A 14,135-nucleotide genomic window follows, 5' to 3' on the forward strand; every position below is an offset into this window, starting at 1 on the left:
CCACCGCTCGTTATGACGGGGTTAATGGCTTTAGGGAGAGGGGGATTTTTACTGGACTTGCTGGTTTTCTGCAGGGCCTCAGAACCAATTACAGTAATCAAAGCCAATATGTGGCCAGGCGTGGGGGGCCTGGGGGGCCTGGGGGGGCCTGGGGGGCCTGGGGGGGCTGGGGGGGGCTCAGGTGTAAACCATCTATGGAGCTTTCTTCTGCTGCAGAATAACGCCGTTGTTTCCAACGTATTTACACTGTAGTGAGTGGAGCTCCCCCACGAAGGTAAAACCTGGGGGGGGATGGGGATGGGGGGGCGGGGGAGACGCCATTAATGCTTGAAGGGCTTCATAAAATAGGTTCTTGGCATAAAAAATAATAACGGTTGGTAAATGGCGGACTAAAAATGCATGAAAGTGAAGGTAGTTTTGAGGATTTAATGAATCCAAAAATGAGTCCTGGAAACAACGCTGTAAGAAATTTAATGTAAAATCCACGGTAACTTACTGTGATGATTGTAAAGGGGAAAATCTGGAAAAAAGCAACAAAAATGTAGAAAAATAAAATAAAAATGTGGAAAAAAACAACAAAAACATCGTCCTTTAACATGTAAATGAACAGAACTTACTGTAACAATTGTCCAGTAAGTTCCTGTGAATTCCTTTCACAGTAAAGGTACCGTACTTCAATTTACAGTATTTTATGTATTTATTAGAAAATACACAACAATTTGAAAGCAACAAAAGCATAAAAAAGTAACAAAAATTTGGAAAAAAAACAAGAAAAATGCGGAAAAAGGACAAAAGTGTTTAAAAAAACGTTATTATTTTAGAGAAATGCCAATAATCCAGAGCATGTTATTGTCCCATCCAGGATGCTGTGTGGGCTGGATAGACCTTCCTCTGCGGCCTTGTGGAGGACGGTCCGGCAATGCAAGGCTACAGATTCAACCTTTTGCCGACGATCCTGTGTGGTTCAAAACAACAAAGACAAAGGAGACAGTGAAGACAGAGGAGACAGAGAAGACAGAGGAGACAGAGGAGACAGAGGAGACAGAGGAGACCGAGATGACAGAGGAGACAGAGGAGACAGAGGAGACAGAGATGACAGAGGAGACAGAGGAGACAGAGAAGACAGAGGAACAGAGAACGAGGAGACAGAGGAGACAGGAAGACAGAGAAGACAGAGGGAGAGACGGAGACAGAGAACAGAGGAGACCAGAGAGACAAGGACAGAGAGACGAGGAACAGAGAGACAAGAGACAGAGAGCAGAGAAGACAGAAGACAAGGGACATAGAACAGAGGACGACAGAGAAGACAGAGAAGACAGAGGAGACAAGAGACAGAGGAGACAGAGAGACAGAGATGACAGAGGACAGAGGAGACGAGAAACGAGAAGACAGAGGAGACAGGAGACAGAGGACTAGGAGACAGAGAGACAGAGGAGACAGAGAGACAGAAACGAGACAGACGAGAACAGAGAGACAGAGAGTACAGAGGAGACAGAGAGACAGAGATGACAGAAGAAGACAGAGAACAGAGATACAGAGAGACGAGGAGACAGCAGACAGAGAAGACAGAGGAGACAGAGGAGACAGAGAAGACAGAGAAGACAGAGAGACAGAGAGAGACAGAGGAGACAGAGAGACAGAGGAGACAGAGGAGACAGAGGTGACAGAGGAGACAGAGGAGACAGAGGACAATAGAGACAGAGGAGACAGAGAAGACAGAGAAGACAGAGGAGACAGAGGAGACAGAGAAGGACATAGAACAGAGAAGAGAGACACGAGAAGACAGAGGAGACAGAGGAGACAGAGAAACAGAGGAGACAGAGGAGACATAGATGACAGAGGAGACATGAACAGAGAGACAGAGGAGACAGAGATGACAGAGAACATAGTGACAGAGGAGACAGAGGAGACAGAGGAGACGAGAACAGAGAAGACAAGGAGACAGAGGAACAGAGATGACAGAGGAACAAAGACAGAGGAGACAGAGGAGACAGAGATGACAGAGGAACAGGAAGACAGAACGAGGAGACAGAGAGGACAGAGGAGACAGAGATGACGAGGAGACAGAGGAGACAGAGGAGACAGAGGACAGAGGAGACAGAGGAGACAGAGGAGACAGAGATGAAAGAGGACACAGAGGAGACAGAGGAGACAGAGATGACAGAGGAGACAGAGGAGACGGGGGAGACAGAGGAGACAGAGATGAAAGAGGACACAGAGGAGACAGAGGAGACAGAGGAGACACCAACAACCTGTCTTCTGCATCTTCATTTCCATCTTCTGACCTCCGAGTTGAGACGTTCACGGTGAAACAACAACGTGGTGAAACCGGGACCTGCAGCTGTTTGTTCAGCTGTCAGGTTTATTTTTAGACCACGGGGTCAGAGGTCAACTCAACGCATGTGTCCCCGAGAGGACTCTGGAAAACCAACCAGAGGTGAGGACAGACGTCCAAAACAAATCAACCGTCCCTCAGAGACAATCTTCTTCCAGTGTAATTATAGGAAATTCTTTATCAGGACCCTTCAGATTCGACGGGGTCCGTAAAGTAAAATAAATACAGGACATTCTTTCATTCTTTCATTCTTTCATTCTTTCATTCTTTCATTCTTCCATTCTTCCATTCTTCCATTCTTTCATTCTTCTTCTTCCATTCTTTCATTCTTTCATTCTTTCATTCTTTCATTCTTTCATTCTTTCCATTCTTCCATTCTTCCATTCTTCTTCATTCTTTCATTCTTTCATTCTTTCATTCTCCATTCTTCCATCTTCATTCTTTCATTCTTTCATTCTTTCATTCTTTCATTCTTTCATTCTTCACCTGCAGCTTCAACAAAAGCATAAAAACCACAACAAAATGTAGAAAAAATAAAAAATTGGAAAAAAAAAAAAAAATGGAAAACAACAACTGAAATGTGAAAAAAGGAACAAAAAAGTAAAAGAAATCAACATTTTTATTTTATTTAAACTTTATTCCAAACTGAATTTAGTGACAGATTTTACCGATGTTACCGATGTTACCGATGTTACCGATGTTACCGATGTTACAGATGTTACAGATGTTACAGATGTTACCGATGTTACCGATGTTACCGATGTTACAGATGTTACAGATGTTACCGATTTTACAGATTACCGATGTTACAGATGTTACGAGCTATGTGTACGAACGATGTTCGTGTTACAGATGTTACCGATGTTACCGATGTTACAGATGTTACCGATGTTAGCAGTGATGTTCCTACCGAGTTACCGATGTTACCGATGTTACCGATGTTACAGATGTTACCGATGTTACAGATGTTACCGATGTTACCGATGTTACAGATGTTGCAGATGTTACAGATGTTGCAGATGTTACAGATGTTACAGATTATCGATGTTACAGATGTTACCGATGTTACCGATGTTACCGATGTTGCCGATGTTACCGATGTTACCGATGTTACCGATGTTGCCGATGTTGCCGATGTTGCAGATGTTACCGATTTTACCGATGTTACAGATGTTACAGATGTTACAGATGTTACAGATGTTGCAGATGTTACAGATGTTACAGTTCGGGCCTTTTCTGCTTCACATTATGGTGAAAATGGTGAAAATGTCTTCATTGCATTCATGCATGTCCGGTAAAAAAGAAAACAACTTTTTTTTTTTAAATGACAAACACATTGAAAAACCAGAGGAGCCCCCCCCAACAATAACTACATTATTATTTTTTTTAAATTAAAATTAAAAACCAAGAAAACTGTTGGGTGATGAAAACCAAAATATCGAAAAAAAGACAAAATTGTTGAAAAAATGAAGAAAATTACAGAAAAACAGACTAAACTAAAAATATATATATATATATATTGGATGATGGAAAAAAAAAAGACAAACATGAAGAAAAGAACAAGAAAAAAGTCGTCTCCACGTCGCTGCAGCAGATTTCTGCAGAGGAAACTTTGTATTTCTGGGAAAGCCCCCGACCCTCTGACACATACCCCCCCCCCTCCCCCCCCCCCCTCGCCACCACCACCCTGTAATTGCACCAATTACTTTTCCATAACAGCCCTGAACACTTATGTATGTGGTTAGAAAAAAAAATTTCACAATGAAACACTTGTTCATTCATAAGGTCCAGCAGCAGAAAGGGGGGGGGGGGGTCCTCTGCACACGTCACGCTGCTCCACACCGCTCCATGCCCATGGTCCACACGTCCAAGCTGCTGCACGCTGCCGTGTTTCTGTCGTCGGGGACCGGCTGCAGCTCGGAGCCGAGGAGAGTCCAGAGCCTAGAGGTGTGAAGTACTCAACAAAAACATGACATCTGGTGTTGGTAATGTACTGGAAAACCAAATATAATAACTTTCTCCTAAAAATACAGTTATATCCCATACCGGCAGCAGACCATGTTGGACGCCTTCTCCACATCGTTGATGCGGCGGAGGACAATAGGACCCCAGTCTCACTTCTGTCTCTTGAAAGCCTTGGACAGGCCTGATGATCTGTTTCTATGTCAGTCTTAGAGGTTTTAGAGGCTTTGGTAAAACCTTCCTTGGTACTGCATGATCAAAGCTTTGTTTTCTAACCCCTCAGCCCGAGTCTTAACCGGGCTGAGGACCGATGAGGGTGTCACCGATATACGTTCATGGTGCACAGCAGGGCTGTAGTCAAGACCATCTGTGTTGAGTCCAAGACATGTCCAAGACCAGGACTAGTTGAGTCCAAGTCAAGACCGAGTCCAGGACAGAATAAAGGTCTTATGCATGACAGTATCAAGACAATCATTTTGGGTTTCACTTTCCCTCCAATATTATTATCAACATAATAAAGACACCTGGACTCGGTCCAGACCAGAAGACGTATTGGGTAAGACCAGCGGCCGAGTCCGAGACAAGTCCAAGACCATAGAAAAACGGTCTTGAGTCCAGACTCGAGTCCAAGACCGGACTCAAGTCCTACAGCCCTGATACGCAGTATCATCGCTCATTATTTGCAGACGATCTTTTGGTCTTTTTAGAAAACCCGTCTCAGTCTCTCTGACCTTCTATCGTCATACGAGGAGTATGGAAGGTCATCAGGCTGCAACATTAACTCATCAAAGTCTGCTCTGCTTCATTTAACCTCGTGTTGTCTTCCCGTCATTTCATTTCATTTAATATTTTATTTATTATCCAGGAAAGTCAAGAAGTAACATTACATCACAACGCAAACGGGCCTGACTCAGTCCTAGAACTGGTTTTCAGCAGGTTCCTGTTCTGCAGAAACACAAAACCTAGCCACAGCACGTCGGGACAGACATTTGGACAGGACTTCGATGAGGACTAGACAAGTTCGGACAACTAAAACAACAACACGGTTACATAAGGACAAAGACCTTTATACAAGACATCGGCTAGACAAATACGGACAATGCAAACCAGGCTCGGACAACACAAACCACCGTCAACACCAGCAGAGCTCTTTCCTGACATTTTTTGTCACTTTTTCAATGTTGTGCGTGCTTTTTTGATGTTTTTTTCCAAAGTTATTTGATATTCATAATGTTGACATTTTCAGCTGATTTCGAAGGCCCATTTTTTGTGATGAAAAAAATGAAAAATGGGCCAAATTTGACCCGAGGACAACACGAGGGGTAAACATAACTATTCTGTTGCTCTGAAGAGAGTTTTGAAAGACATGATGAAGTGGATGCTCCCCCCCCCCACGACTATCAAGTATCCCAATGGTTAAATTAATGCGTTACCAGGATGCTACGCTGCCTTCCCCCCCCCCCCCCCCCCCCCCCCCCCCCTGCTGGCCACAGGTGAATTACAAATCAGAGATATCCAATTTATCTGGAAAGACGAGCGGCCGTTGGACACGCAGCATATGAGCATGCATCATTTTATATAAGAGGATTAAAGGGCACTTCCGCTTCCCCCCCCCCCCCCCCCCCCTTCTTCTTCATGTGTCACTAAAATAGAGATGAACTCTTGCTGATGCGGCTCGGCGTCAAACGGTGAAACATCCCATCATCAATGTTTGAACGCGAGTGTCCTTGTCTCTGCTGCTCAGTTTAAATATAGATCCATGTTCCTTAAATCCATAACGGCAATCCTGTTTCCTCCTGGTATTTAGGCCAACAGCTCACTGGGCACCGTGGAGCCAGAAAGCATCGCTTCATAATAACAATAATAATAATAATAATAATAATAATAATGTCTACTTCATTCATCACTCTGTTGTCATTACACACAGGCCTGGACTACACTCACATGCTCAGGTCCTAAAAGTCCAAAAGTTGTATTCCCATTCATATATTTACACAAACACAACAATATTTATCCACATACTTCTAATTATTCAATATATTCAATATGAGCTCCAGGTTTCTCTGGAATCTGATTTCTTTAAATACGTATTAAATTGGAATATGTTGAGACGTTGCTTTAAGTTATTATTTATTATTATTTAGTTATTTTGAGCCACCGACGGATGAACAGAAACTTTTCCTCCTCGTTTAATTTGATTGGCTGATGAGGCGATAAGACGTCTATTTATATCCCGACTCGCTGGGCGGCTTCTTATCGCCGTGGCGACAGCTCACGCCCGTCTGAAACTCAGAGAGGCACGCACAGGGTCAAAGGTCAAAGGTCAAAGGTCACATCTCAGCTGGGACACAGACCACAACAAGTCCACTAGGAGACACTTTCAGGACAACTAGAAACCCTCAAACTTCAAAAATATCATTTTAAAAAAGAAATTCAGAATAAAATGTACAAATATTCAGTTAACACAGTTTGTAATGAAATAAAACTACACACGAAAAAGTACAAATATTGTAATATGAAAGTATGAAAGTAAGAAATTAAACAAATAAAAGAACAAAAGTACAAAAATGTCACTTTGAAAACATCAAAAATGATCTCGAGTAGACATCTGATATTAAAACAGCTTTTTGGTTGCAACCTGCCATAAAACAAAAAAGAAGAAGAAGAAGAAGAAGTTGTAGTTCATGTCCCCCAGTATTTCCTCCCGGTCTGCTCACATGGGGGGGGGGGGGTTCAGACATGAGCTCAGCTCCCTGGTTTTACCCCTCCAATGGTTTCATACGTAAAATAATAAAAGCAACCGTCCAATCAGGATGTGATTGTAACAACCGAGGCTCCGGGGTCTAATCTGCGTCTGTTAACGAGTCCTCTCAGGCAAGAACAAGATCCTATTTTTAGAAATGAATGAAAGACTGTTGGAGACGAGCTGAGGTCACGACGGAGAACCAACTGACCCGAGATCAGTCAAATAATCAGGACATAATCAGGACATAATCAGGACATAATCTGTCGTCAGATCAGCAGACAACGTCCCAAAGACACATCGAGTCCTCACGAGAAACCCCAAACAGACAAACTGGTTTACTGGTATCAGTCGGGGTGGGGTGGGAGGGGTGTGTGTGTGTGTGTGTGTGTGTGTGTGGGGGGGGCAGTGTCCCTTCATTCCTTTCTATTATTAACCAGCTGATGCGGTATCTCTCTCTGCATCGGTCCGTCTCTGAAGATCATCAACGAGACGTTGACCTCCCTCAGTTTCTACCCTTATTCTGATCAAAGACCATATCCGACCAAGCTGTTTCCACGTCTGATGACAGATGACGTTCCTCTAATGTTCCCGTGGACGTGCAGCTGCGCAAAATACAATGATTTCAACGTGTTCCAGCGGTGGACGTCTCATTGGAGTCTCGTGGACGTCCGTATTTTACACGTCCGTAGGGACAACGGGCTGCATCCAACAACCTGTGGATGTCCCCATCTTTGATGACATGTAAAAGGAGCTGGCTGTGTTCCTCCTTCTGATCGGGTCTGATCTGGTCTGGTCGGGTCTGATCGGGTCTGGTCCCAAACCAGAAGAAACTCACTCTTGATTCTCAATGAGCTGTAAACATCTCTGAGGAACGCCTCTAAAACCAGAGTAACACCACAACGTCACACGTCTGAATCAGGAGGATAAAGGGTCATATTCAGAAGTAATAGTGGAATATTGGAGTAAAGTGTCATGACAACAACATGACTGTGGATTAGATGAGGGTCCCGTCCGTCACACTGAAATAGACCAGCGGGGGAAGAAGTATTTACCTGAGTAAAACTACTAATACCACACGTCAAAATACATCAAGTATCTCTGTGGATAGAAAAGTCATTTAGTGTGTGTCTGTGTGTGTGTCTGTATGTGTGTCTATCTGTATGTGTATCTGTGTGTGTGTGTCTCTGTCTCTCTGTGTGTGTCTGAGTCCATGTGTGTCTGTGTGTGTGTGTCTATGTCCATGTATGTCCCTGTGTGTGTGTGTGTGTGTGTGTGTGTGTGTGTCAGGTCCATGTATGTCCTGTGTGTACCCTGTGTGTGTGTGGTGTGTTGTGGGGGTGTGTGTGGGTGTGTGTGTGTGTGTGTGGTGTGTGTGTGTGTGTGTGTGTGTGTGTGTGTGTGTGTGTGTGTGTGTGTGTGTGTGTGTGTGTGTGTGTGTGTGTGTGTGCTCTCCCTCCGGGCGTGGAGCTCCGTGCTGATAGATCCTCTTCCTGTTGTGATTGGGGGGGGGCTGAGGGTCCGGCTCCAGGCCGCCGACGCTCTGCAGACGCCAGACAACACGCCGCGGCCACTTGTCCCCAAAACTCACATCTGCAGCATCGTCTCTGCTCTGTTAGCGTAAAAAAACAGACAAAAGTTTGACATTTTCGTCTCTTTTTCTGACTTTTTCTTAGTTTCCACCACCACCACCTTACTAGTTTTATACTATTTAGAATTCATGGTCAATAACCCTCATTTATGTAGAATTATTCAAATATTAGAGTTAGAAAAGACCAGGACTAGTCAAGACCACCTTTGTCGAGTCCAAGACCACGACTAGTCAAGACCACCTTTGTCGAGTCCAAGACCACGACTAGTCAAGACCACCTTTGTTGAGTCCAAGACCAGGACTACTCATGTGTAGTAGTCCTCCACCGTGTCCCTCCTGGTCTAATTGAATGATCGGCCCCGACAAACACACACCATCAGGCTCGTTAATGGGTTAATGGGATTAACGAGCTGCACTTGAGTGTGTTGACGTTTCCGTCTTTAAAGCAACATCCTGTCCCCTAACGAGGCGGCACACACACACACACACACGCACAAACACACACACACACACGTTTCCAGGCCACCGAAGAAGAGGCGGCTTCAGCCCGTCTGGAGGAGCTGATGCATTTAGAGATGAATTTAGTTACTAGTTACTTTAGTGAGTGTATGCATGTGTGTGGATATGTGTGTGTGTGTGTGTGCATGTGTTTAACTTTGAGCATGTGCGCAATGCGCATGCGCCTATTATGCGTCACGCTGAACGTTTTCAAATAATTTAAAAATGGAACCTGTGTGAACTCCGTCTGCTGCTTCATGTGGAGAACAGCACCACCACGTGGACAGACGGGGCAACAGCAGCCACTCAGGGCAAAGACACGCAGACACACACAGTTACACACAGATGGACACACGCAGACAGTTACAGACAGACACAGAGTTACAGACACACACACAGACGCACGGTTACAGACAGGTACACACAAACAGTTACACACAGACACAGTTACACACACCTTTTTGACGTTCTCTCATGTCTTTTTCCAACGCTGTGAAGTTGAATGACAGCAGTGAACAGCAGCTGCCAGAGGGTCAAAGGTCAGCCTGAGATAAACAGCAAGACAGACACACAAATCCAGCACCTACAAATGGAAAAACTACACAAAATGTGGTACGTCCATCTTTGCGTGTGTGTGTAATTTCATGTGAGTATTGTGTGTGTTGGTACCATATTGTCTTGATGCGTTTAAAAAAAATGATGCAAAATGACTGAAAATAGACAAAATGTTCAGAAATGAACACGTTATCGACAAAATGACGACAAAGACACACAAAACAAATGCAAATCCTCCACAATAAGACACAGACACAAAATGACGACAAAGACACACAAAATAAAAGAAAAATAGATACAAAACTTCCAGAGTTCCATAAAAAGACTAAATCAAAGGAAAATAGATGCAAAACCTGATCAGTTCTCTAGTCTTAACTACTCAAAGCTCTTCTGCATCATACAGGAAACATTCACCATCACGCACACGCCAACCTGCTCATCAGACACACCCACACATATCTACACACCTGCTCACCAGCCACACCTGCTCACCAGCCACACCTGCTCACCAGCCACACACACACACACCCCTACACACACACCCCTACACACACACACACACACACACACGGGGAACTCGGGGTTCAGTGTCTTGCCCGAGGACACTCCGACATGGGACTGCAGGACCAGGGATTGAACCCCCAACCCTCCAGTTGGCTCCACCACTGAGCCCTGGGACGTGTCCTCAGGTCCGTCCCACCGCTGCCTACAGCTCACACATTTATTTATGAAGGTTGTATTCATGCAACATATTATGGACAAATGAGAAAATGACACCGGCTTATTTTCTCCATTCGATTTATTTTGCCGCACAAAGTGAAAAACCGGTTTAGTAGAAGGTGTTGGGTCTCTTGGTGGTGAAGCGGGGCTTGTGCTGGCGGCGCAGGACGCGGTGGGGCAGGGGGAACTTGATCTTGGAGTCCTGACGGAGGAACCAGAGGAGACATGATGTTAGTTTACACAGGACCTCTACAGCAGCTCTGGTAGCAACACGTGTTGACCCGTTTCAAAAGGGTTTAGATCACAAATATGGATTTATTTCAGCCAGATTGCCCAAAAACAACATGGATGATTCCATACAGTCTCAACAGTCTCCAGGCAAGTTAATGATGACCTTCATTGAATTTTTGGGGTGTTTTATTTCATCTTACAGCATTTGAATTCTTTTAATGGTTTGAAAACAGTACCAGGACTAAACGTTGACATCTACCCATCTGAGATCCACTCAACGTCCTCTGATCTCAACTAGTTATAGTCATTATCTAAAGCTACGTTCTGTTGAATTTAGGAGAAAACTACAAATAGACAAAGCTCTGCACACCCACATAAGCATTTATTTATTTATTTTCATTCATTTAGCCATAATGGACTATTCCACAGTGTTTAGTTGTTTCTGTGCTGTATCTTTTAAGCGGTGAACTTTGCATGTAACTTCCTATTACAGAGTACTGGGGTGTGACAAGAAAGAAAGAAAACTTGAAAGTAAAGCAAAATAGACACTTTCTTTCCACTACATGTACAAGTCTGCTACTATAAAAACCGTGTTCTGGGCCTGCAGCGCCCCCCCTTGGTTCTGTACCTGTCGCCAGTTTCAGAACCGCCAGGTTTGGAGATGGAAGCTGAAAACCTGGAAGAGGAATCTGGCTTTTGGTCTGGCGGGTTTTAAACTGGAGCCGCCCGAGGTCGAGGCGGTCCAGAGAGAGACCCGCGTGTGTGTGTGTGTGTGAGAGACTCACGTGGAACTGCTTAATGGCGGGTCTGCGACACTTGTTGGCGGCGATGACCTGGACCTTCATGATCTGGATGGAGTGGGCGCGAGCACGATGGCGAGCTCCCATGTCACGGTCTGAGGGACAGAAACCAGAGACGGTTCACACAACTCAACATTTAACATTCTCACAACAACCCCAAACATGGGACTAGGGCTGTGTGCGTGTGTGTATATGTGAGAGAGACTGTGTGTGACTGTGTGTGTGTGTGAGAGACTGTGTGTGTTTGTGAGAGACTGTATGAGAGAGAGAGAGACTGTGTGTGTGTCTTTCATAGACTGTTTTGTGCACGTGTGCAAGAGACTGTGCGTGTGCTTGTGACTGTGTGTGTGTGTAGAGACTGTATGTGCGTGTGACTGTGTGTGTGTGTGTGTTTGTGTGTGTGTGTCCTCACAGCACTGCGTGACGGCTCCAGATGTGGTCAGGTCTCGGTACTCTCGGTACATGTTGTGTGTCCCGCTGCGAGAGTCGTAGCGCAGCCAGATCCCGAAGTTCTTCACCTTCAGGGGGGTCTTCTCGTGGACCTGAACGGGGAAAACAACAACAGGACGTCAGTCACGATTCTGACAATTAGTTTGTACGTTGCGAGCTGCAGACTGAAGTTATCTCACATGGAAATGGTTGCATGAGCGAGCAAAAGTCAAAAAAACGGACACAATAAAAAGGTCAGAGATTATTTGTTGACCCTTGAATTCACTTTCTACGGCACAGCAGCATCAGAGAAAGGCGACAAGGATCAGGTTTCTGTTAGCACACCAGACAAAACCACACCACTGGCAGGACATGGTCTTTGGGTTTGGGTGCATGTTACACATGTTACATTTATTTAATGTTCTTGCGCTCCAATAAGTAGAGAACGAGTAAAGAATGTCCCGATATTACATTCAGAATTTTGTTAATTGAGACCTTAATTCCACTAACTTTTCTCCTTTTACATTCTTGAGTTACACCTTTTCCACTCTGTACATTTTGCTCTTTACGTGACATTCGGTGACTTTACACACTATTGGGTTGATAATTTCCCATGTGGAACCTTAGGTTTTAATACATTTACAGACAAGGTGGCTATGGATTTAGATCTTTTCCAACGAGTCCCAACAGAACTTCTCTAGCTGCAGAGAGACGTCTGCATCCAACGTGAGACTTTATGTTTCCAAGTGTGTACAGTATGTGTGGAAGCACCAGAGACACAAAATAACCAAGTCCCAGAAAAAGAGATTTCCATAATATGGGCCCTTTAACACCCTCAATGTGCCGAGTGTAAAAAGATGATCTTTACTTTAGTGCTGTTTAGAGAGTTTAAATGTAGAAAGAAGAGGGCTGTGATATCTGATCATTACAAAAGCCGCAGAGACAAAGACACAAAGTCACGGTTAAATATGCACAACAAAGAAAACTATATATATCCGTGGCGACAGACTTAAAAACAACAACAACAGATCACTTTAAAGTGTCAGATGAACCTGACTTCCAGATGGAGACAGATGTGTCGTCTCCAGAGTTAAAATGAACCCACCAGGCCACAGTAGACGGTCTCTCCAGACGCCTTCTTCATCTTCCTCAGCTGGGAGACAAAGTACCAGAAGCGGGACTTGGCCACGACATGGTTCGGGGCAAAGATCCTCATCCGGTACAGGGGGGGGGCGGGGTTCTTGGCAGAGGGCAGCAAGCGCCCAACGACTTTGTACTCCCTAAGCTGAAGTCAGAGGAACTGGGTTAGGATGCAAGCGTTTATGAAACTAATCAGAGGTATTTAATGATGTTAGACACATCCTTAAACCATCACGTACATCTGAGCACCGATGTCTTGGAATTTAGTTATTTTTTTAACATTACTGGATGTTCGAGTCAAGACACACACACACACACACACACACACCACTACACAGGGCCAGCACAACAGGTATCGAACCGATGGTGGCACAATTGCAGAGATATCACAATTCAAAAATAGATTTTTAGGGTTCAATTTTGGTTCAATAGTCGATTGACATATTTTACAGGGACAATTCACACTAATAATACACATAAAATGTGTCAGAATTAGCCAAAAGGTTATTTTACATCTGCTGTCCCAGGACAGGTTGTGCCCAGAAGGTGGACTGGAATGTCTCCAGCTGCCAGTCCACAACCTGTACTGGGACTTGAACCAGCAACCCTCCGGTTCCCAACCCCAACGAACCGAGCTACCCCCCCCCCCCCCCTGAATAACCCGATGTTATAGCACGCTGCTGCTTTTGGTCTTCTGCTGAAATAGCAACGTTTTGCTTGCTGGTTTAAAAAGAAGAAAAATACATTTTATACATTGAAGTGAACACAAAGGGCACCAATTAAATAAGTTTTTGTCCATTTGTTTGTACGTTAATTTAATAAAATAGTTGCATTTAAAAGTGCATTTTTTTCACCCGATACTATACAAACTAACTCAATAGTGTCTTTACGTGATGTTGTTTCTGCGCCTCTGAACGCGATGTGTTGTGATGTGTTGTGATGTGTTGTGATGTGTTGTGATGTGTTGTGCGTCTCTAAATGTAACACAACTGTAATCTATGAACACACAAGTCAAGGTACCGACGTCAGGAAGGACATTAATCGGCTTGGAGACACCGTAGTAATTAACGAGGATTTGTTGACCCTTGAATTCACTTTCTACGGCACAGCAGCATCAGAGAAAGGCGACAA

The 14,135-nt window shown here is 44.4% G+C and overlaps 1 protein-coding gene and 1 non-coding gene across 2 annotated transcripts in view; both read right to left on the minus strand.

Annotated features, from left to right (window-relative positions):
- Positions 1–10,468: 10,468 nt before the first annotated feature.
- rpl18a (ribosomal protein L18a) overlaps positions 10,469–14,135 on the minus strand; it is a 5,056-nt gene continuing 1,389 nt past the window's right edge. The window contains exons 2-5 of the mRNA XM_032511884.1: positions 12,970–13,149; positions 11,848–11,977; positions 11,421–11,530; positions 10,469–10,606 (exon numbers count right to left, since the gene is read on the minus strand). Coding sequence (XP_032367775.1) covers positions 10,514–10,606; positions 11,421–11,530; positions 11,848–11,977; positions 12,970–13,149 — 513 coding nt within the window. The 3' untranslated portion in view covers positions 10,469–10,513. The remainder of the gene's footprint in view (positions 10,607–11,420; positions 11,531–11,847; positions 11,978–12,969; positions 13,150–14,135) is intronic.
- LOC116686847 (small nucleolar RNA SNORA68) lies at positions 12,129–12,260 on the minus strand. The gene has a single exon (XR_004331380.1). It is a non-coding gene; the product is annotated as a small nucleolar RNA SNORA68 (small nucleolar RNA).

The sequence above is a fragment of the Etheostoma spectabile genome, unplaced genomic scaffold (assembly GCF_008692095.1).
Source record: "Etheostoma spectabile isolate EspeVRDwgs_2016 unplaced genomic scaffold, UIUC_Espe_1.0 scaffold502, whole genome shotgun sequence".
Classification (NCBI taxonomy): domain Eukaryota; kingdom Metazoa; phylum Chordata; class Actinopteri; order Perciformes; family Percidae; genus Etheostoma; species Etheostoma spectabile.